Raw genomic sequence first — 20254 nt, forward strand, 5'->3', positions numbered from 1 at the left:
TTGTGCTAGCGCTCATCACAGAACATCCCCTCCCATTTCTCCGCCTGACCAATTCACCCTCTTCCACAGACAGACGTGGGGGGGGGGCATGCACTACGGAAATTCTGTCATGGGTGCTGTTTGGGGGCTTCTCTCATGCGCATGCACAATTTCAGTCTGTACATGCTCAGACGGGCACAGTGCCGGATTTATGTATCAGCTAAAAAGGCTATAGCTTAGGGCCCCACTCTCTTGGGCCCCCCAAAAAAATCAAAGGGGAAAAACCTGGATGTACATTTCCAAAAGATAAAATAAAAGACAAATAGAATAAAGCCTACATGCAGCAACAGTGTTTTGTGTTGGGCAGGCTCCTCTGGTGTAAGTCATGGGTCCTGCCTGCTAGCCTGCTCTCTCAAATATCCCTGGTTTGCTCCTTTCTATATATAGGGGGCCTACATTCTGCATGGACTGGTTGCACGGTAACATATGCAAATGTCTTGAGATACCTATTAGGTCCAATAATTACTTTGATAAAATACATATTTTGTTATGTGCAAATGTCTTGAGATACCTATGAGGTCCATCAATGACCATATAGCATATATTCAACACATAAAACAGCGACAACCTGTTGTTGACTAAGGGCAGCTGGACATAGAAAGGGCCCCAATAGCTTCAGTAGCTTAAGGCCTCATCCAGCCTCAATCCGGCCCTGGTCAGTCACCACCAGCAGCAGCAGCAGCCCACGACACCCCCTTCCCGGAGCCCGGAGGTGGGGGGCTCGCTCTCCTTGGCCCCCGCACCTTCCTCCCGGGTGGCCGCGAGGAGACCATCCCCCCGCCGGGTCCCCTTTGGCCACGGAGGGCGAAGGGGCCTCGGCTCCCGTCTCGGGGGACCCGCGGCAGCAGAAGAGGGCAGACGAGCACCGGGCCACCTTCTCCGGCGGCGAGCCGGGCCTCCTTCTGCCGCCGCCAGGGCCCGGAGGCCTCGGTGGGGCGCCCGAGGGTAGCGCCGAGCCCGGCGGCCGAGGCCGGCACTGGGACCCGGGGCGGCTTCCGGAGCGGCGGCGGGGCGGAGCTGAGTCCGGGACCGCCCCGGCAGCGGCGGGCTCGGGCGGAGGCGGCGGGGCAGCAGCGGCGGGACGGAGGCTGCAGCTGCTCCAGCGGCGCGTCTGTCCCTCGGGCGGCGGCGGCGGCGGCATGTCGGGCGCGGCAGAGCCGGAGGCGGCGGCGGCGTCGGTGGTGTCGGCGGCGTCGCAGGAGGAGAGCGAGGACGAGAGCGAGGTGCTGGAGGAGAGTCCCTGCGGCCGATGGCAGAAGCGCAAGGAGCAGGTAGCGGCGGCGCGGGCGGGCGGACGGAGCCCAGGGACAGGGAGGGCAGCTCCCGGAGACAGCGACCGGGCCGCGGGGTCCCCTGGCCGCCGGCAGGAGGAGGGGCGGCAGCAGCAACGGCGGCGGCAACCGGGCGGGAGGCAGGACGGAGGCCGAGCAGGGCTTCCTCGGGGACGGGCGAGCGGGGTCTGCTGCACCCGCGCCGGTGCCTCCCGCCGTGCCCAGCCCCGCCGGACTCCCCCTTGCCTCGCCTGGTCTCCGCGCCAACCCGGCGAGATAGGCTCGCGAAGGGCGCCAGGAGAGCGGGGCTCCCGGCCGGGACCCGTCGGAGTGGCCTCCCCTCCCGGCCCCTCGCACCGAGGGGGAGCCCGAGGATGCAAAACAGGGCGACGGGTTAGGGTTAGGGGACCCCTGTTCGGGAGCAGCCCTGCCCGGGGGGGGGGCTGGTCCTGGCTTCTCGTGGGCTGCTTATCTGGATGTGGCCCGAGGAAGGCGCCCCAGAAGCGAGGTGGGGGCGGGAAGCAGCCCAGCTCAATCCCCCTCCGGTAGGGCGAGGCAGAGGCTCTGCCCTCTTGGCTCCAGCCCCGCTTCGCCCCATATCCAGAAGACAGTTGCCTCCTGTCGCCCACAGACAGAACATGTCTTTGACGGGGAGCGTTTGGATGCTCAGGTGGGGTCCTGCCTACCTGAAGAAATCTCTCCTTGGTCAGGACCCGTCTAAAGGCAACAAGATCAGGAGGAAACCTCCGAATCCCCCAAAGGGGCGCCCTCCCCCCGGCACCAGGACCCACCTTCTTCGCACGGGTGCTGAGCGATCTCCTTTGCCTTCGCTGGTGCAGAGACCCCCCCAGGCGCCTCCGGTGCTGCTGCTCCTGATAAGGCCATGTCTGCCTTCAGGGGAGGCCCCCAGCATAGCTGCCAAGTTTTCCCTTTTCTCGCGAGGAAGCCTATTCAGCATAAGGGAACTTGGCAGCTATGGGGGGCCCCAGGGCGGCCTGCTTGCCCAGTGCTGGGGCGCCTTCTTCTTTGTGCTGCCGCCCCTGAACCAGTCAGAGTAGGTTCAGTGAGGCTTAACCTGCCTGGAAATGTGGCTCCCTGAGCCACACTCTGCACTGGACCAAAAACACAACTGAGATGTTGTCTGTGTTTCTGCTGGCCAGCTGGCCAGGACTGAGCTCTCTCTCCTCTTCCGGGGTCTCCCCTCTGCCTTCCCCCAGTCCAGTGCCTGTCTCAGGATCGCGCTGCAGCAGCCAGCAGGGGAGTCTGCTGGGACTCTGCCATTGCCAGGGAAGTGGATCCTGCCCAGGTGGCTTCGCTGCAGCTCTGAGGCCCAGGGTGGGGCTCCTGCTCTTGGCTCTGCCCAGTGCCAGAGAGGCTCTTGCCCTCCTGGTCACTCGTTCCTGGGCCTCTGCGCACAGAGTGGCTGCATCACAGTCCAAAGGGTCTCAGCCGCTGCCGACGAGAGTCTCAGGAGCCAAGGCCTTTGCTGGCAGGATGCAAACCCAGGCAAGACAGGGCGATTTCTTCTGCGCTGATCTCCCCGCCTCTGCTGTTTGCAAAGCATTGGCAGCTTCAAGCTTTCATTGGCACAAAACAGGTCTATGGAACCGCCAGCAGTCCCTCTTATGACCCACCTCCTGCCCAGGGGGGCTCCTGCCTCGTGGGAGTGGCCACCATTGCCAAAGCTGCCTCAGGAGCCCGGCCCACCCATTGAACCACTCGCTCTGGCCTCTGGGGACAAGCCTAGATGTGCTGGTGTCCCTCTGGGGCTGGGGCAGACTTCTGGAGCCCCACAGGGCCAGATTTGTAATCCCTGCCTTCATTCCTGTCTTCTGTAGAAAATGGGAAGCTTGGAGGGTTGTTTTTTTTAAAAAAAAATACTCAGGCAATATGGTATATGCAATTCATGGAAAAAATGCCTAGGACAAGCTGTGGGTCTGGCCTGCCTCCCCCCCCCCCCGCACTTTGCCTCCTGCTCCTCTTCTTAAGGAAGAAAGCCCTACCACCCGCCCTCCACAGCGGAGGATCCTAGAATAAGCATGGGTGGGGTGCCAGGGGTGGGGGAAGGGGGTGCTAGGGCGGGAGCTGTGCAAGCCAGGAGGCCCCACAGGTGACCTCTGCAGAACAGCTGCTTATCTTGCAGCGGACCTGGCCTCTGGGCTGGCTTATCAGGGCCTCTTGCTGTGCCAGGCTTAGGGGAGGGGGGAGGGGGCTTTGGCTTCAGTTCGGCCCTCAGCCCCTCCAGACCTGCTGCCTGCCTGCCCAGCCGGCTCCACTCTGTTCTGGAATGAGGCCTCTTGAGGAATTCTCCTCCTCCTCCTCTTCCTCCTCCTCCTCCTCCTCCTCCTCCTCCTCCTCCTTCTTCTTCTTCCCCTTCCCCAACAGGGTCTCAGGGCACCTTACAGCTAAAATACAAGCAGCTAAAATATAGGGGGGAAAGCAATAATTAAAAAACAATTAAACATTAGTACAATTAAACAATATGAATATAAAAATCACCACTACAGCATCATTAGAATATGAACACCACAGGATGAGCCCTTTCCTCAAATAACAGTCGGTTCCCAAAGGCCAGTCAAAATAAAACCATCTTCCCCTCCTGCGGAAGGAGTGCAAGGAGGGAGCCCGCCTGGCTTCCTAGGTTTCAAGGTTGGGGGAGAGCAGCCACCACCAAGAAGGCCCTCTCCTGTGTTCCCACCCAACGTGCCTGGCTGGGAGGTCCTACTTGGGCAGCTTCGGCCACAGGCTTTGCTTTCTGCCTTCCTGGAGAGAGGCTGGCACCCTTCCCAGGAGGTAAAGGAGGGAAATGGGTCTCATGTAGCCTCTGTGGGGGGGATCTCCTGCTCCTTTTGCAAAAGGGACCTCAAGGCACTTTCTTTGCAAAAGTGTCCCCTCACAAAATGACCCTTGAAGGCTCAGGAGCGCCCCCCCCAGCAGCTGCCTCCCTTGCAGCTTGATCTTATGCTGCCCGCTGTTGCAGCCGCAGAGATCGTAAGGCTTCCACATGCCTGGCCCTGTTTGCCTCCTGGGTCTGGCAATGCAGTTGCCATGACTACAGCTTCTCCAGAGCAGCTGTGGTACCCAGCCAGATGGCCCTGCAGCATCTTGTTGGCTGATGAGCCAAGCCCTCTTGTTCCTCATTGGCTGCCTGGGATGAGAGGAGGAAAGCAGAAAGAAAGAAAGCACCTCCAGCTGCTGAAGAGGCCAGAGACTATCTTGGTTGTGAGTTTTGGTGAACCTTCTCCCAGCCTGGCTGGGAGGATGGGGTCCAGACTGACTCCAACTACGAAAGCAGAGGCTGCTGAACAGACCCATGGTGCTGTTTGTGCTTTGCTGTTGTCAGGGTTGTTGCTGTTGGTTTTGTGTATCTTTATTTTGTATCTTGTGATTTATGTGGAAACGGTTCAGTTTGGCTATGTACTTTTTCATATTTCATTTATTTTTATGACCACTTTTGTCATGTTGTTGTTACTTATTTTTTCATGTTGTAAGCTGCCTTGAGCCAGGGCTTTTGCCCGAGGAATTTCTCACCAGCATCAGCACGATGTTTTTGTAGCAGTTGTCAGGCATCCTTCCCCCGGAGAGGGTGGGATAAAGGACATTTATCTCACGCCTTCCCAACAGAATGTTGCTCAAGGCAATCAATGATAATAATAAAAAAGGAAGCTCATCAAAATTCAAATGAAAACATTTATAAACTTCAATTATAAGGGCTTCAATTATATCAACAGCCAACACAAAGCTAGCCACTGAAAGTCAGTGGCAGAGCCAGTGGGAAAGAGCAGTTACCTCCCCCCCCCACTTGCCACCTGGAAGGCTGTCAAAGAGGAGGTTGAACTGGTCAAGAGAAATCCTCAGGAGTGTGTACCTGTGGTTCTCAGGGAGGGGCAGCCTCATCCAGTGCAGGTGGGGTCCCCATTCCTGCTTCACTTTAAAGACCACCAGCACCTGTGCCAGGTCTGTTGACTTTTGGCTTATTTGCCACCTCCCAATGTCGGACCAGGACCTTCTCAGATGCCTTAGCACAGGCATCCCCAACCTTCAGCCCTCCAGATGTTTTGGACTACAATTCCCATAATCCCTGACCACTGGTCCTGTTAGCTAGGGATCCTGGGAGTTGTAGGCCAAAACATCTGGAGGGCTGCAGATTGGGGGTGCCTGCCTTAGCAGGACAACGAAAGAAGAGACAGAGCTGGGTGCCACCTGCTCATTGAGACTACAGAACTGCAAATCCCTGGGTGACCCCCTCAGTATTGGGGGACAAGCGTCTGTGATCCAGCTCAGGTGCCCAGCAGGAATCCGCAGTGTCTGGAAGTGGCCTCCCAACAGGGACCAGGACACCCTCTTTCCAGGCCCCTCTTCTCAGGGAGCTAGTCCAGGAGGCTGTCGTATTTCTCTGCCCCGTTGAAATTTTGACTAAACTTCTGGGGACAGGGACCTGCCCTGCCTTAAAAAACCTTTGACCCCTATTGCTTCTGTGTGTTACTCTGCAAAGCGCACTTCCTCTGCTTTGAGCTGTCCCCTCTCTGCCCTGACTTCTTTCTCTGCCTCCCCCCTTTGCCCTTTGCTCCTCCTCTTCTCAGCAATGCCACTCGTGTCCTGGCATGACCCCCCCCCCTTCCAGGCCACAGAGCCAAAGGCGAAAGAGCAACAAACCCTTTTGCACCAGCAAAGCGGCCTCAGCCATTTCTGCACAACAGTGGTGGGGGCTGTTGGATGAAGAAATGCCTGTGTGTTGTTGTCCGTCCACCCCACCCCACCCGGTCCTTTTTGGGCTTCTGCTCCCAGGTACCCTGCCTGGGTTTGACTGGCTCTGAGGTGAGTCACTCCCCCTTGGTCTCTTGTGGGGGGACATAGACCTTCAAGAAGCCTTTTTTCGAGGGGGAGGGGAGTTCGTCTGACATCCACTTGGCTGCCCCTTTTGCAATCCCAACTAATAGACAGGCAAGAGGGTGGCGCCTGCCCATCATGTGCGCAGATTGTGACCTGTTTAATTGGCAATGGGCAGACAGGTCCAAGGCCTTTCCTGGTTGGGCTTGGCCACCGGCCCAACTCTGGCTTCCTTCTTGGCAGACACTGCCTCCCTCTTGGTGGATCTCTTTGGCCCATGTGAGGGGTGCCCTGTTCTGGCAATCCCAGGCACACCTTTCTGGGCCTTTGGCAGAGGGGGTCCCCACGCCAGCTAGCCAGGCAGCCAGCAGCAGAGCCCCCCTCGGGTGAAGGTGGCTGGTTTCTGGCCCTGGCAACCCCACTCCTTGGCCCAGGGGGAGGCAGGTGGCCAAGGGGGGGGGAGAAGGGGACAATGGGGCCTCTTTGTTCCTCGGGCAGGAACTGGGCCATGAGGCGCCGCTGCCAGGACAGCTCCATCTTCCCCTCTTAATGAACTCGAGCTGGCGTTGCGGCTGGAGGCCTTTGTCCCTCCTGGCCTGCCAAGACAGACGTCTGCGGGTGCCCCAAGCCCTGGCAGGCAGGCGGGACAGGGTGTCCTCTCTGGGCCACAAACAATCCTGCCTTTCAGCAGGTGCTGGGCCAGCTCTTGCATCCCCCCTGCCAGTGCCCGCTGCTGTCGGAGGCCCCACAGCAAGAGCCAAGGGGTTTGCACAGCCCCCCTGCAGGGCATACCCTTGGTCCCACGTCCAGGAGCCAGCCCTCTGCCTCAACTTCCCCTGTGGCAGGAGTGGCCAGCCAGGCAGGAGAGCAGGATGGAGCCCAGGGCTGGGCTAGCAGGCTGCCTTTGGCTCTTGCCTAGCAACAGGTGGGGCCTTGTTTTTTCCACCCATTTCTGCCAAGGAGATGTGCTGGGTCTGGGGGCAGGTAGCTTGGCCAATTGGGGGGCCATGGCAATCTCTCTTCCCCCCAGGGAACCACTGGTGACATTCCCCCCCCCTCCCAAGCATCCTGGGAATCTCAGCATTTCTTTACTAAAAGATATCCCACATTCCTTTGCCTGCCCTGGATGCCGCCTACAGAAAGGCTGGGAGAGTGTGCCTCCTGCCCCACCCCCGTCAGCCTCTGTGCCCCCCACAGAGGTTGAGTAGTAGGACAGGAGCCCAATAGACCCCCCCACACACACACACCCTTCCTTGTATTCGGAAATATACTGCCTTTGATCATGGGGGTTAGCTTTGCAAATTTATTAATAGCTTCCCACAACAGATGGTCCCGCAGCAATTTAGAAGACAATGAAGCAGAAGAAAATACATGAACATATTAAGACATAAACAAAATAAAAGCATCTCGTCGCTGGTGCTGCCCAGAAAGGCAAACCCAGATTTGCCTGGCACTGAAAATAAGACAAGTTGGAGGCCGATGGGTCTCCTGGGGACGGGGCATTTTCTAGCTGGGAAGCTACTGCAGAAAAGGCCCATTCTCCCCTCACCAGCCCTGAGGACAGAAACAGCCTGCAGGATCAGGCCAGTGGCCCATCTAGTCCAGCATCCTGTTCTCACAGTAGCCAACCAGAGCATGGCAATTGTGAAGATTCCACCTAAACATTAGGAAGAACTTCCTGACAGTAAGAGCTGTTCGGCAGTGGGATTTGCTGCCAAGAAGTGTGGTGGAGTCTCCTTCTTTGGAGGTCTTTAAGCAGAGGCTTGACAGGCATATGTCAAGAATGCCTTGATGGTGTTTCCTGCTCGGCAGGGGGTTGGACTGGATGGCCCTTGTGCTCCCTTCCAACTCTATGATTCTATGATTCTATGAATGGTAGCCTCCGGTAGCCCTGTCCTCCATGGCTTTGTCTAATCCTGTTTTGAAGACATCCACCTTGGCTGCCATCCCAGCCTCCTGTGGGAGAGAGTTCCACAGTTTGACTCTGTGCTGCATGGAGGACTTTTATCCGTCCTGAATCTTCCAGCATTCAGCTTCATTGAATGTCCCCGAGTTCCAGCATTATGATTGGGGGGGGGGGGAGAGCTTTCCTCTCTCCACTTCCTTTGTGCCAGGCATCCTTGTAGAGGCTTCTCTCATGCTGCCCCTTCCTCGCCTTTTCTCTAAACTTAAAAGTCCCAAATACTTCAACCTTCTTTCATTGGGGAGTCAATCCACCCCAGGTCATTTTGCTGGGCCTCAGGAGGGCCTCAGGTGAGGATCTCTGGGACTGGGCAGGTAAATGTGGGGAGAGACAGTCCTCTAGGGTTATGAGTCAGGAGCCATGGGAGGTTTAAAGGCCGAAAGCATCACTTTGAATTAGGCCAGAGCAGTTTCCACAAGAAACAGTGTTAAATGTTGTTGTTGTTGTTGTTGTTGTTGTTGTTGTTGTCATTCACCACCATTCATAGATATCAGGGCAGTTCACAACATAAAAATACAAGATAAATAACACAGAATACAAAACAAAACAAAAGACGAAGCAATAGCCCACATCCCCTCCTGCAAACAGATCTGCTCCTCCTTGTTCCGGTTGCCCATGGAGCCTTCTGCACTAGCCAGATTCCAAGCCATCTCCCAAGGCAGCCCCATGTGCAATGCATTGCAGCAGTCTCAGTCTCATCTTTGAGAGAAGACCTGGGGCCGTGACTCCGCTGGGCTCTGGTGGGGCAGGGCCCATGTTCGGCAGCCGCTCTGAGCCGCGTCTCTCCCCTCAGGTCAACCAGGGCAACATGCCTGGACTACAGAGCACCTTCCTGGCCATGGACACAGAGGAAGGCGTGGAGGTCGTGTGGAATGAGCTGCAGTTCACCGACAAGGCGGCCTTCAAAGCTCACGAGGTGAGGCTGGCAACCCCATAGGCCTTGGGGGTGGTGCACGCCAAGCACTCCTCGCCAAAGGAGGAGGCGCTTCCCCCTGCCCAGCTCCAGACCCCCAGCTTGTTCCCCATTGCTGAGAGTCTCCCCTCCCTGCCCACTTCCTCTGGCAACAGGAGAAGATCAAGACCATGTTTGAGCAGCTGGTTGTCGTTGACCACCCAAATATCGTGAAGGTCCACAAGTACTGGCTGGATGTGAAGGAAATCAAGGCCCAGGTGAGGCAGGGGCCCCCCACGGAGGCTTGGCAGGGCTGCCCCCCAGCCCCAGGGGTAAGCCCCCTCCACGATACGGGTCTCAGACCTGACCCTGAGTGGGGAAACGGGTTGAGGGTGACCACCCTGGGGGAGGTGGGCTTGTGTAGGGGTCTCAGGGGCAGGGGAGCCCTTGGGTTCAATCCTGGCAGCATCTCCCATCTCGGCTGAAGTGGCAGCGGCTGCTGAGGCTGCCAGCACAGGGCAGGCTTGGCAAGACCCTCCTGCGACTCTGGGGAGCCCTTGGTGCTGCTCCAGGGGACCGAGAGCCTGACTTGGTCATGCCGGGGTGGGGTGGGGTGGGGGTGGGGAGGTAGAAGCCCCACACATCCAAAGTATGGTGTCCATGCCCTGGTTTTGGCCAAGCCGTCAGGTACAAAAGAGCCTCTGGCTGGGGCCCAGAAAGGAAGGCAGCAGGTCCAGGGCAGGATCCTAAGACTAGTAAGAGCCCAGCGGAAGGGAGGATTCCTAGAACCCTCTTTCTGTTGTGGGGCTGGCTTCATCTTTGGGCTGCTGTGGGAAATGTGAACCTGGGGCGGCAGGTCAACCCCTCAGGTTCACCAACCTGGTTCCCCCCCCCCCACCAGGTGATCTTCATCACAGAGTATGTCTCCTCCGGAAGCCTGAAGCAGTTCCTCAAGAAGACCAAGAAGAACCACAAGGCTATGAATGCCCGGGTAGGACCCCTGCCCTGCCCCCTGGGGGGAGGCAGACCCCAACCCCCACTTCCCCCAAGCCAGGAAGGGAGCGCAGCCCCTGCAGGGATGCTCCAGCTTGTACCCCAGGGCAACAGGGCAGGTGGGGGGGCTGGGGGAGAGCCAGGCGACCCCTTGGGCTGACCGGGGCACCCCGATGGGTGGGTGAAGGTGGATTCAAGGCAGGCTGCTGCCTTGTCCAGGTGGAGGCTGCTCCTGTTGAGTGAAAAAGGCACTGAGTCGAAGTGTTGGCGGGGGGGGGGTGTCTCCTGAGCTGGCTGACTGTCTCATTGCTCCCCCTACCAAAAAACAAAACAGGCTTGGAAGCGCTGGTGCACCCAGATCCTCTCGGCCCTCAGGTAAGCCTCCGCTGCTGCTCCCCCCCCCTGCGCAGTGCCTCAGCCCCACCTCTCTGTGGGGAGAAGCAGTCCAATGCCCCTCGACTCCCTTCCTCTTGCAGCTACCTGCACTCTTGCGACCCCCCCATCATCCACGGGAATCTCACCAGTGACACCATCTTCATCCAGCACAATGGGCTCATCAAGATTGGGTCAGGTACAGAGCAGGAGCCAGAATCCTGGGCCTTGGCAGGGGGGATTCCGCCTGCTGCCCCCCCCCCCCCCGGGAGGGGAAGGGGGTAAAGAACTGCCTTTGTTACCCATGGAGCAAACTGACATGGGAGGACCTAGTCCAGCCCCCACAGCTTCCCCCCCGTGGCCAGGCAGGGGCCTCAAGGCTAGGTTTGAAAGCCTTTCCCCACCTGCTTCCCAGAACCACTTGCTTTCCAGTAACTCTCCCTCCCTGTTCTCTCCCCTGCAGTTTGGCACAGAGTCTTTGCAAAGGGTAAGTGCTGCCTCTTCCTCTTGCACCCCCAAATGTATTCCCCGCCCTGTTTCATAGGGAGCGGCAAGTGGGGTTTTCTCCACATTCTTCAGGGCTCCAGGTCTTGGGCTTGACCAGAGGCAGCACAGCCACCCTCAATAAATCCCGGGAGTGCTGGATTGCTTCCTTGTGCAGACCTTCTCTGGGTCACTGTAGGGTGGCCTTGGGCTTTGGGGGCAATGGAGTGTGTGTGTTTGAGGGGGGTCCCCGCCCTTTGTTCTGGCCCCAGTCCATTCCTGGAGGCTATGGGATCGCTTGCAACCGGCTGCCTGGGGGAGGATGTGCCCCTCTGGACATTCCAGTAAGCCCATCAGAAGAGGCTGCCAGGTCCAGCCAGTGGTCCAGATACCTGTGGGAAAAACCTGCAGGCAGGATCCGAGCCCAAGAGCCCTCTCCCCTCCGGGGGTCAACTGAACTTCAGAAGCATTGCTGCCTCTGGCTGTGGAGGACAGAGCAGAGCCATGAAGTTGTGCCATCCTCTTTGAAAGGCATCCCCATTGGTGGCTGCCATTGGCTCCTGCCCTGCTTCCTGGTATCCGCCCTGAATGCTGCCGTCTTCCTCTCCCTTCTCGCCCTCCCACAGCCATCCCGCCTGAGCTCCGCAGCCCCATCCGTGTGGAGCGAGAGGAGCAGCGCAACTTGCACTTCTTCCCCCCGGAGTACGGGCGTGAGTAGTGGTGCAAGAGTCCTCGGGAGGGTGGGCGGGGCTTCCCTGGAGGAGGGGCTTTGGCCAGCTGGGTCTGCTTGTGCTTGCTTTTTCAGACGTGGCGGATGGGACGGCCGTGGACATCTTCTCCTTTGGGATGTGCGCTCTGGAGGTAGGGAAGCTGGACCCAGGGGCCCTGATGACCCTGCCCTCGGGGTGTGGGGGTGTGGCTCCCTTCCTCACATCCATCACCTCTTCAGCAGGGGGCTCCTTCTCAGGGCCAGGCCCTGTCTTCTGGCAAAAGGGCTGCTGCCCGGTGAGCCGTGCTGCCCCTTTCGTTCTGCCCCAACTGCATCCCCTTGCCCCCTCCCCTCTGCTTCTCCCCCCAGATGGCAGTGCTGGAGATCCAGTCCAATGGGGACACCTATGTGTCGGAGGAGGCAATTGAGCGGGCCAGGCATTCTCTGGATGACCCCATCATGCGGGTGAGAAAAGCCCCTTGGCCCCCTCCCCACAGGGGAGCAGGGGCTCAGGCTACCTGCCTGTCTTAGTGGCTGTGACAACCCCTCTGCCCCCACCCCCATTGTAGAAGCCTGAAACACCCCACTGCCCTTCCGTTGAGGGTGAATGCTGCCAGGCGGCTTAGCCATTCTGGCCTTGAGAGGATGAGCAGAATGGAAGGGAGGCCTTCCCCGCTCCTCCCCAAGTCCTGCTGCTGTGGCTGCTGCCCAGTGAGCCAGAGCAAAGCCCTGGGGAATCTGGCTTCCCAAATACCCACCAGTAGCACACCAGGAACAAGCCTTGGCTACAGCTGGAGGGCTGTGTTAGGAGTCTGGGGCCTGTGCTGGATGCACCAGGACGGACGGACGGACGGACGGACGGACGGAGCTTGTGCCTTCCCCCTGCCAAGCCATCGCCAGGCTTAGCGTGATGCATGAACTAGGGCAGGGACGTCCAACTCCCAATAGGCTCATAGTATAAAAAAACTGGCAGTGATCTATCCATTGTTGTAAAAAGACTGGCAGTGATCTACCCAAAGATGTGGAGCTTTTTTTAGGAAGCCAAAGTTAGGTGGGTTCTTTTTTTGCAAGGAGATCGCTGAGGGGCCAGAGATCGTCTACCAGGAACACCCTGCGATCTACCAGTAGATCATGATCTACCTGTTGGACACGCCTGAACTAGGCCATTGTGAAAGGCTTGGGGCGCCCCATGGCTACGGGGGAGGGGGGCAATTTTACTGCATAGGAAGAGCCTGCTGGATCAGGCCAAAGGGGCTCATCTAGTCCAGCATCCTGTTCTCACAGTGGCCAACCTGGTGCCCATTGTGGGAAAGCTGCAAGCAGGATTCTGTCCCCCTATGGTTTCCACCCACTGGAATTCAGAAGCGCCTCTGCCCCCAACTGTGGAGACAGAGCACAGCCCCCCTCCATGCAGGGGCCGCTTCAGCCCTGGCTGCCTCCCTCAACACCCCCTCCCCGCCAGCCCCTTTGGCAATCCCAGTTCTGGGTCAAGCAGGGCCTAAGAGGCCAGAGGCAGGAAGCTCCCAGGAGGCAAGGCAGGTCCTCGGGAGGGGGAGCAAATGTGTGTCCCATGGGGCAATTCCCTGGCAGCGTCTCAGCTGCCCTTTCTCCTGCTTTCCTGGGCAACCTCTTGCCTGGACACTGTGGCCACTGATCTGTGGCTTTTCCTGGCCAGCCTCTTGGCTATGATGCCCAGCTCTCCTGGCAGGAGGTTGGCGCTGAGCCCGCCTTCCCCTTAAGACACCCCCCCCGCTGCCCCTGTGTCCTTGCAGGAGTTCATCCTGGGTTGCCTCCTCCTGAACCCGGACCGGCGCCCTACAGCTCACAACCTCCTTTTCCACCGCGTCCTCTTTGAGGTCCACTCCCTGAAGCTCCTGGCCGCTCACTGCTTCATCAGCAACCAGTGTGAGTTGGGGAGGAGGTGGGAGGGGGGCAGCTGGGAAGAGCCCCGCCCCGCCCCTGCCAGGCCATCCTGCTTCAACCCCAACCAAGCCTGCCTGATTCTTGTAGACCTGTGGCCTGAGAATGTGGTGGAAGAGAAAACCAAGCAGCTGGACCTCAGTATCGTCATGGCAGAGATCCAGCGGAAGGGTCGCCCATCCGTGCAGTGGAGGTGGGCAGCCAGGGAAATGGGTGGGGCTGGGCAAAGGGAATCTCCCCCCCCCCCAACCAGCCAGCTCCTCATTCCTTTTCTCCACTTTAGATACTCAGAAGTTTCCTTCCTGGAGCTGGACAAGTTTCTGGAGGATGTCAGGTGAGTCTGTGCATGGGCTGCATGTGTGGGTCTGTAAGGGTCCCCTGCCCCCTTCACACCCCACAGCAGGATTCCAAGGGTGGGGCTCCCTTGAGTTCTGGGACTGCAGAGGAGCAGTCCTGCTTTTTGCCTCCCCCCCCCCAGTGGGGGGTGGGGAAGACGGATGGATGAAGCAGAAGAGCTGCTGCTCTCTTAGGGGGCTGAGCCCCAGAGCCCCCCTCTCCCCTTCCCCTCTTGGGCTCTGGCTGCCAGTCTCCACCAGGCTGTGGGATCCATAGGGCTGATACTCCCAGCGGGCCTGTCTTTCTCTCCCCTCTCCCCAGGAATGGCATTTATCCCCTGATGAACTTTGCTGCTACCCGCCCCCACACACTCCCCAGATCTACATCCCAGCCCACCGAAGACCCTCAGAAAGCCAAGACGCCGACGCCAGAGCCCTTTGATGTGGAGACCAGAAAGGTCAGAGCAGCCGGGGGGGGAGAGGGAGGGAGGGAGGGGTTGCAGAGCTGCAACGGAGATCCTGACCTTAGTTCCCCAAGGGCATCTTTGGGGTGGGGGGCTTGGAAAGACCCCAGCTTGAATCCCTGGGGGGAACCGGTGTAGGCTCTGGCCTCAGCCCCCACAGGAGACCCTCTTCCCCAGCCTCGCCTCCTGAGGAGTGTCCCTGCCTTTCCCCAGGTGGTGCAGATGCAGTGCAGCATGGAGTGGAGCGAGGAGAAGAGGCAATGGCGGGTACGTCTCCCCTCCCTTCCTGGGCAGGAGGGAGCCCTGGGTGTGGGGCAGAGGAGAGGCGGCAGCTCTGTGGGTGCCCTCCCCCTCTCACACATGGGGGGGAAAGGTTCTCCCTCAAGAGCTTCCCCCCCATACACTCTCCATGTGTGTCCCCCCAGCTCACCCTCCTTCTGGTCCTGGAAGACAAACTTCACCGCCAGTTGAGCTACGACCTGCTGCCAAGTGAGTGGACTCTCCATTCCCCCAGGGCAGGGGGGCCTCCCCTGTACCCCCACCCTCACCGTTGCCTGGCTCTTGGACATGAGACCTGGGTGGGGGGCTCCCAGCGGCACAGCCATGGGGTTGGGGGGCTGCTTTGTTGGCCTGGGGTCAGCTGTGCCTCCCCCGCTTTGTGGGGGACCCTCCCCACGCCATTCTTCCTTTCACCTCTCACTCATTGCCACGAGAGGCTGGAAATACCAGCCGGGCCTTGGGCCCTTTGGTGCCCCCCCCCTTCAGCAGCTCCTCCTCCTCCACAGGTGACAATCCCAAGGACTTGGCTGCGGAGCTTGTGCACTACGGATTCATCAGCCCGGTGAGCTTCTTCAAGGCCCCCCCCCCCTGGTGAAGGGCGAGGGAGCAAATGAGGTTGAAAAGAAAGGTTGGTTTGAGGCAAGAGCTCTAGTGCTCCTCCTCCCAGGGATTAAGCAGGTGAAAAACAGGTGGGGCTGCATTTTCCTGCCAGTTCTGTCTGCCTAGGAAAATAATCCCAGCTGTCAAGTTCCACAAGCGCTTTCTTTCTTTCTCCTCCCCTTTCTCTTTGTGTGCCCTTTTCTGCGCAGCCTCTGCCCCCCCTCCGCTGAGGTGTGGGCACCGCCTTCCTGCTCCCCCTCAGTCAGCTGGCATGGGGGCACCAAAAGGCCCCCCTCCTCTTCCAGGGCCCACATGCAGAGCCAGACTGCCAATTCTCCACCCTCTTTTTCAAATCTATTTTGATTATTACATTTATACCCCCCCTTTCCTACCCAGGAGCTGAAAGCAGCCTACATGGTGCTCCCCCTTCCCATTTCATCCTCACTGTCAGCTAGGCTGGGGATGGCGACTGGCCCAAGGTCACCTGGCAGGGTGGCGAGAGCCAGCTCAGAGCCAGCCCTGTGTTCGATTTCTGCTGGGATCCCTGGAAGTTGGGGGGTGGAGTTGTGCACCTCAGGCTGCCGAGGGCAGAGAGGAGAGGAGCAGGGAGAAAGGGCACGGAAGGCAGTGGGGCAAATGCACCAGGCTGCGCTCTGGCAGAAGCCTCCATATAGGGGCCAACTGGGAGGAGGGGGAGGGGAGCCCCTGCTGACCCTGCCTCTTGTTCTCCCCCAGGACGACTGTGACAAGCTGGCCGCCTTCCTCGAAAGCGCCTTCCGCAAGCAGCACCCTCCTCCTTCCTGAGCCAACGTTTGTCCGGGGCAGGTGGGCCCCATTGGAGAAGGGACAGAAGCCACCTTGGGCGTGGTGGGCCGGAGGGAAGCTGCCGAGGCTCCTCTGTGCCAAGGCTGGCTTGGAGGGCAGCAGCCAGGTGGGGGAGGCACCAGGAGGCCTGAGGCTGCCCCACCCTGAAGACCAGGAAGAGCTGGGCAGGGCTGAGAGTTGGCGCTGACCAGGGCGAATCTCAGGAATAGTTGCCTTTCCACCAGCCCCCCCCCATCTCCCTCTGACTGGAAGCAGCTGTCGGTGGGGGTGGCAGAGGAAGTGCAGGCTTGCTCAGAGCACCCGCTGGCTCCTCTTGCTCTGCAGCATCCTTGCGATGGAGAGGGTGGCAGGCTCAGAGCCACGAGAAGGAAGCAGAGCTCCAGAGGCCTTAGCTTGGCTACCACACCCGCTGGATTCCCCCCTCTGCTCCTGTCCGTCTCAGATGGTGGGCGCCCAGGAGGGAAGTCCCAGGACCTCGTCCTTCTTGGAAGGGCCGGGAGCCACAGGGCAGCTGAGCTGCTGGCATTTGGACTGGGAAGGAGCTGGGCCCCAGGAACCCCCTGCTTCAGAAGCTGCTTCTGCTGCCGCCACTTTGAGCTGCTCAGCTGTGCCCTGCTTCTCTGGGCACGCAACGTGTGCGGATTCTGCTCTCTTGTGATGTATGCTGTGTTTGCTGCTTGCAGCCTGCTGAGCTGCCTGCCTTGGGCACCTTGTGCTGGCTGTGCCAAATCTCTCCCCCCCCCCCACTGCCCCGGTTGCTTTGCCAGTGCCTGTGATGATAGCAATTAATATATTAAAATATAACGAGCCTCTTGGGGAACTGCTGCCTCCTCCTCCTCCGTCTCTGACAACTGGCCCTTTTCCAGCCATTCTTCTCTGGGCTGCTCTGCCTGCCTGCCTCCCTCCCCTGGAGCCCATGGAGCTCGGGTGCTGCAGCTCCAGTCAACTGGATGGTTTGTCCCCTGGGAAGAGGCAAAGTAGTGATCAGGAAAGGCAGACAGAGGCAGGAAAAGGAAACGCTCAGCTCAGAGGGCCCCGTGGGAGACTCTCCTCTCTTCTCTAGACCAAAAAGCTGCTTCCCCTGCACCCACCATCCTGCCCCAGCACGGAACCCACAACCCATATGCATGCCCTGCTCCAGCACCATCAGCCTTGCTGCTTGCTTGGAAAGAAGACGGGGAGCTAGCAGAAGCTGCTTCTCTGGTGCTGCCTCCATGGTTGGGTTACTGGCTGCTCTCTCTCCCCCCCCCCCATGTGCTAGCAAAGGAAATCCCAAGGCAAGATTCAACTAGCAAGTCTTGCTAGCAGGACAGAGCCAGCATGAGGGCTCCTCTTTCTCCCGCTGTGCCCACAAAATTGGCTGGCAGTTGCTGGGAGATGCCCCCAAACTGCACTTGGGAGGAAGAAAGGAGATCATCCCACCTGGCAAGCTGAGAAGCTGGTGCAGATGAAACAACTGGCCCTTGTACTGCGTGGTTTTTCTCAGCACAGGAATGCTGCCTGCCAGCACCCTGGCCTTTGGTGAGCAAAGGGATTCTTGCTTGCTTGCTGCTGCTCTTTGATAAGCAAGCTGTGATCCTCTCTGCAGGTGGGCTGGCTCAGGTGCATTACGTAATGTAACTTGTTCTTCCACCCCCACTGCCCTTAGGCTTCCCTTGTCAAAAAGCCAAAGCCCTGTTTCCATCAAGACAGTTGGGCTAAATGAGCCTCCGATCCTGCTGGTTTCCTCAAACAAAGCCCATCCCTTGCTGGGAGCGCAGATGCAGGCCTGCTGTGCCGTAAGAGGCTGAAAGGCTTTTCAGTACAAAGATGCACATTCCAACGGACACATACGAGGTCCAGAGAGGAAGTTCCAGAAGTGGGACCAGGGGGCATGGAGCCCCAGACTCTCTTCTATTTCTTTCTTTTTTGGAAAAAGGATGCCTCCAGTCCTCCTGGAAATAAAGTTAAGCAGCAAGATGTGCAGGCTCCCCTTCTACGCACTGTCTGTAAGAAAAGCCACTCGGGCTGATCCTGCCTTTCGAGGTTTTTAGCCAGTGAGTGAAGTCAGAGCTGGGACTGATGAGTGAGTTGTTTAGGACCCCAGAGATTCCTCTTGCCTGGTGTCTTAAAGAACTGCTGTTTTCCCCACTCCTTTAGCACAATTTTCTGGCTTGTGATTCACTTTCTAATCCTTAGAATCTCTGTAGTTTGCCCACCCTTTTCTCCTAGCCGTTAGGATGCATCTTTCCTGTGGTGTTACTTTCTGCAAATACAGTAAGTATGCATGGATGTAAAAAACAAAACAAAAAACCCACCCATGCAAATGGCAAAATGTGAAAATTTTGCCAAGAGCCTTAGATGTCTCCTGTTGTGCACTCATTAAGAAGTCATCTCTAGCCGACTTACAGTACAGTGGTATACATGTCTACTAAGAAGCCTGTTTGTGATAAACAGAGCTTACCCTATGGCTGGCATGGAGGGAAAGCAGGCTCCTTGTGCCTTTAACAGCTGTGTGGCAGACAGAAGTTCTAGAAGTTAAGCCTTTTCAGTTATGAAAATACAACGTTTCACTTGTTCACAATCTGTGTCCAAGACATTTTATTATGTATGCTTGCACTGATTCTTAATTAATTAATTTCATAAAATTTAAGCATTACTTGATTGTAAAAACAAAACTATTTGTATATGACACCAATAACCGGTAACTCTTTGCACCATTTTGCAAGAGTCAGAGGACCCAATCCACAGTGCACTCTCCCGAGAAAATCCCACTGGCACCCCTGGTTGCAGGCAGACCAGATAAATTTTCCAGATTTGCATAATCAAATCAACTTCTAGTTGCAGTACAAGGGGCCAGCTTCAGACCCCAGAGAGCTGAACTAGGAAAGCAATTCAGCCTCACCTACTTGGTGCCCACTTCACTTGGGCCCTCCATCCTTTCCCAACTTCTTTGAATCAGATACCTGAGCCTTATAACCCACAACTTCTGGCTTTTGGCACCAGGGAAGATTCCACGTCTGCAGTGCCTTCAGGATCTAGGCCAGATCCTGCCATTAATGCCACTGTCAATTATTGGTCTTTGTTGCTCATGTAGAACCCAGAAGGGGGAACGTGCTTCTTTAGGATGCTGTTTCATGCAGATTTCTTCCTGCTAGGCTAGTCAAGGAGCCTCCTTTGCACCAAGAATCATAGAGTTGGAAAAGAACACAAGGGCCATCCAGTCCAACCCCCTGCCAAGCAGGAAACACCATCAAAGCATTCTTGACATATGCCTGTCAAGCATCTGCTTAAAGACCTCCAAAGAAGGAGACTCCACCACACTCCTTGGCAGCAAATCCCACTGCCGAACAGCTCTTACTGTCAGGAAGTTCTTCCTAATGTTTAGGTGGAATCTTCTTTCTTGTAGTTTGAATCCATTGCTCCGTGTCCGCTTCTCTGGAGCAGCAGAAAACAACCTTTCTCCCTCCTCTATATGACATCCTTTTATATATTTGTACATGGCTATCATATCACCCCTTAACCTTCTCTTCTCCAGGCTAAACATGCCCAGCTCCCTAAGCCGTTCCTCATAAGGCATCTGTCATGAAGTTGGGAAGTCACCCCCCTTGTCACTCTCTGCTCCAGCCCCTCATCCAAGGCCACTGGACTCCGCAAAGTGGATGAGGCGCACTCTCCCACACTTCTAATTTTAAAATGCATGGAACTCTCGGTATCGCTGCCACCACTGAACACCCCCTAGAGTTCAGGCAAAAGTTGGCTTAGTAGGGTCCGAGCAGTCTAGGACCAGATTAAGCTAAGCAGCCCAAAGGAACAAAACCCCAGACAAACGTCTTAATTATTTATTCAAAAGTAAACAAGAATGGTTATGCAGTTCTCAACAAAAAGGTTACAATTAAAAATAACAAAGGTATAAACTAATTAACTTATACATACGTATGGAAGCTAACAGGAAAATCAGCGCTGTGCCGTCTCCTGCCTGGCAGGGCACAGCGCGAGCACTTGTTGTTACATCTGCCCCAGGTTAGAGCGTAGCAAAACTTTCAGCAAGCAAACTCCAGCTTAGCTCAGACTCCAGCTCTAGCAATTAACATTTCAAAACCAACAGGTCTTAAGGATTTAGCACACGTGTGTATTTCAGTGTTAAGCCAATCACATTTTACTTTGATTCTTGAATGAGCCTATAGGTGGTCAACAGGATGCTCTTCTTTTCATCTCATTAGGAGTTAAGCCAGATGTCTTAAGTTTACATATCAAACGGCCCTGGAGAAGTTACTCCCTTTCGATTCTCAGGGCAGCC

The 20254-nt window shown here is 57.2% G+C and overlaps 1 protein-coding gene across 1 annotated transcript; it reads left to right on the plus strand.

Annotated features, from left to right (window-relative positions):
• Positions 1 to 1077: 1077 nt before the first annotated feature.
• NRBP2 (nuclear receptor binding protein 2) lies at positions 1078 to 18538 on the plus strand. Its single transcript, XM_035102648.3, has 18 exons — positions 1078 to 1310; positions 8897 to 9019; positions 9172 to 9273; positions 9897 to 9986; positions 10323 to 10363; positions 10465 to 10559; positions 10824 to 10847; positions 11470 to 11553; positions 11649 to 11704; positions 11922 to 12017; positions 13325 to 13457; positions 13563 to 13665; positions 13756 to 13806; positions 14130 to 14265; positions 14485 to 14538; positions 14697 to 14760; positions 15057 to 15112; positions 15886 to 18538. The coding sequence occupies exons 1-18, from the start codon at positions 1179 to 1181 to the stop codon at positions 15952 to 15954; spliced, it is 1509 nt and encodes a 502-aa protein (XP_034958539.2). The 5' UTR covers positions 1078 to 1178; the 3' UTR covers positions 15955 to 18538.
• The last annotated feature ends 1716 nt before the right edge of the window (positions 18539 to 20254 follow it).

Source organism: Zootoca vivipara, chromosome 8, assembly GCF_965207765.1.
Source record: "Zootoca vivipara chromosome 8, rZooViv2.hap1.1, whole genome shotgun sequence".
In the NCBI taxonomy this organism is placed as follows: Eukaryota; Metazoa; Chordata; class Lepidosauria; order Squamata; family Lacertidae; genus Zootoca; species Zootoca vivipara.

Bases quoted from the DNA above. Each gene is read 5' to 3' on its own strand.
- NRBP2 (XM_035102648.3), top strand. From the start codon at position 1,179: ATGTCGGGCGCGGCAGAGCCGGAGGCGGCGGCGGCGTCGGTGGTGTCG. The intron at 13,807-14,129 runs GTGAGTCTGTGC...CCCTCTCCCCAG, and splicing joins AAGTTTCTGGAGGATGTCAG to GAATGGCATTTATCCCCTGA. The intron at 14,266-14,484 runs GTCAGAGCAGCC...GCCTTTCCCCAG, and splicing joins TTGATGTGGAGACCAGAAAG to GTGGTGCAGATGCAGTGCAG.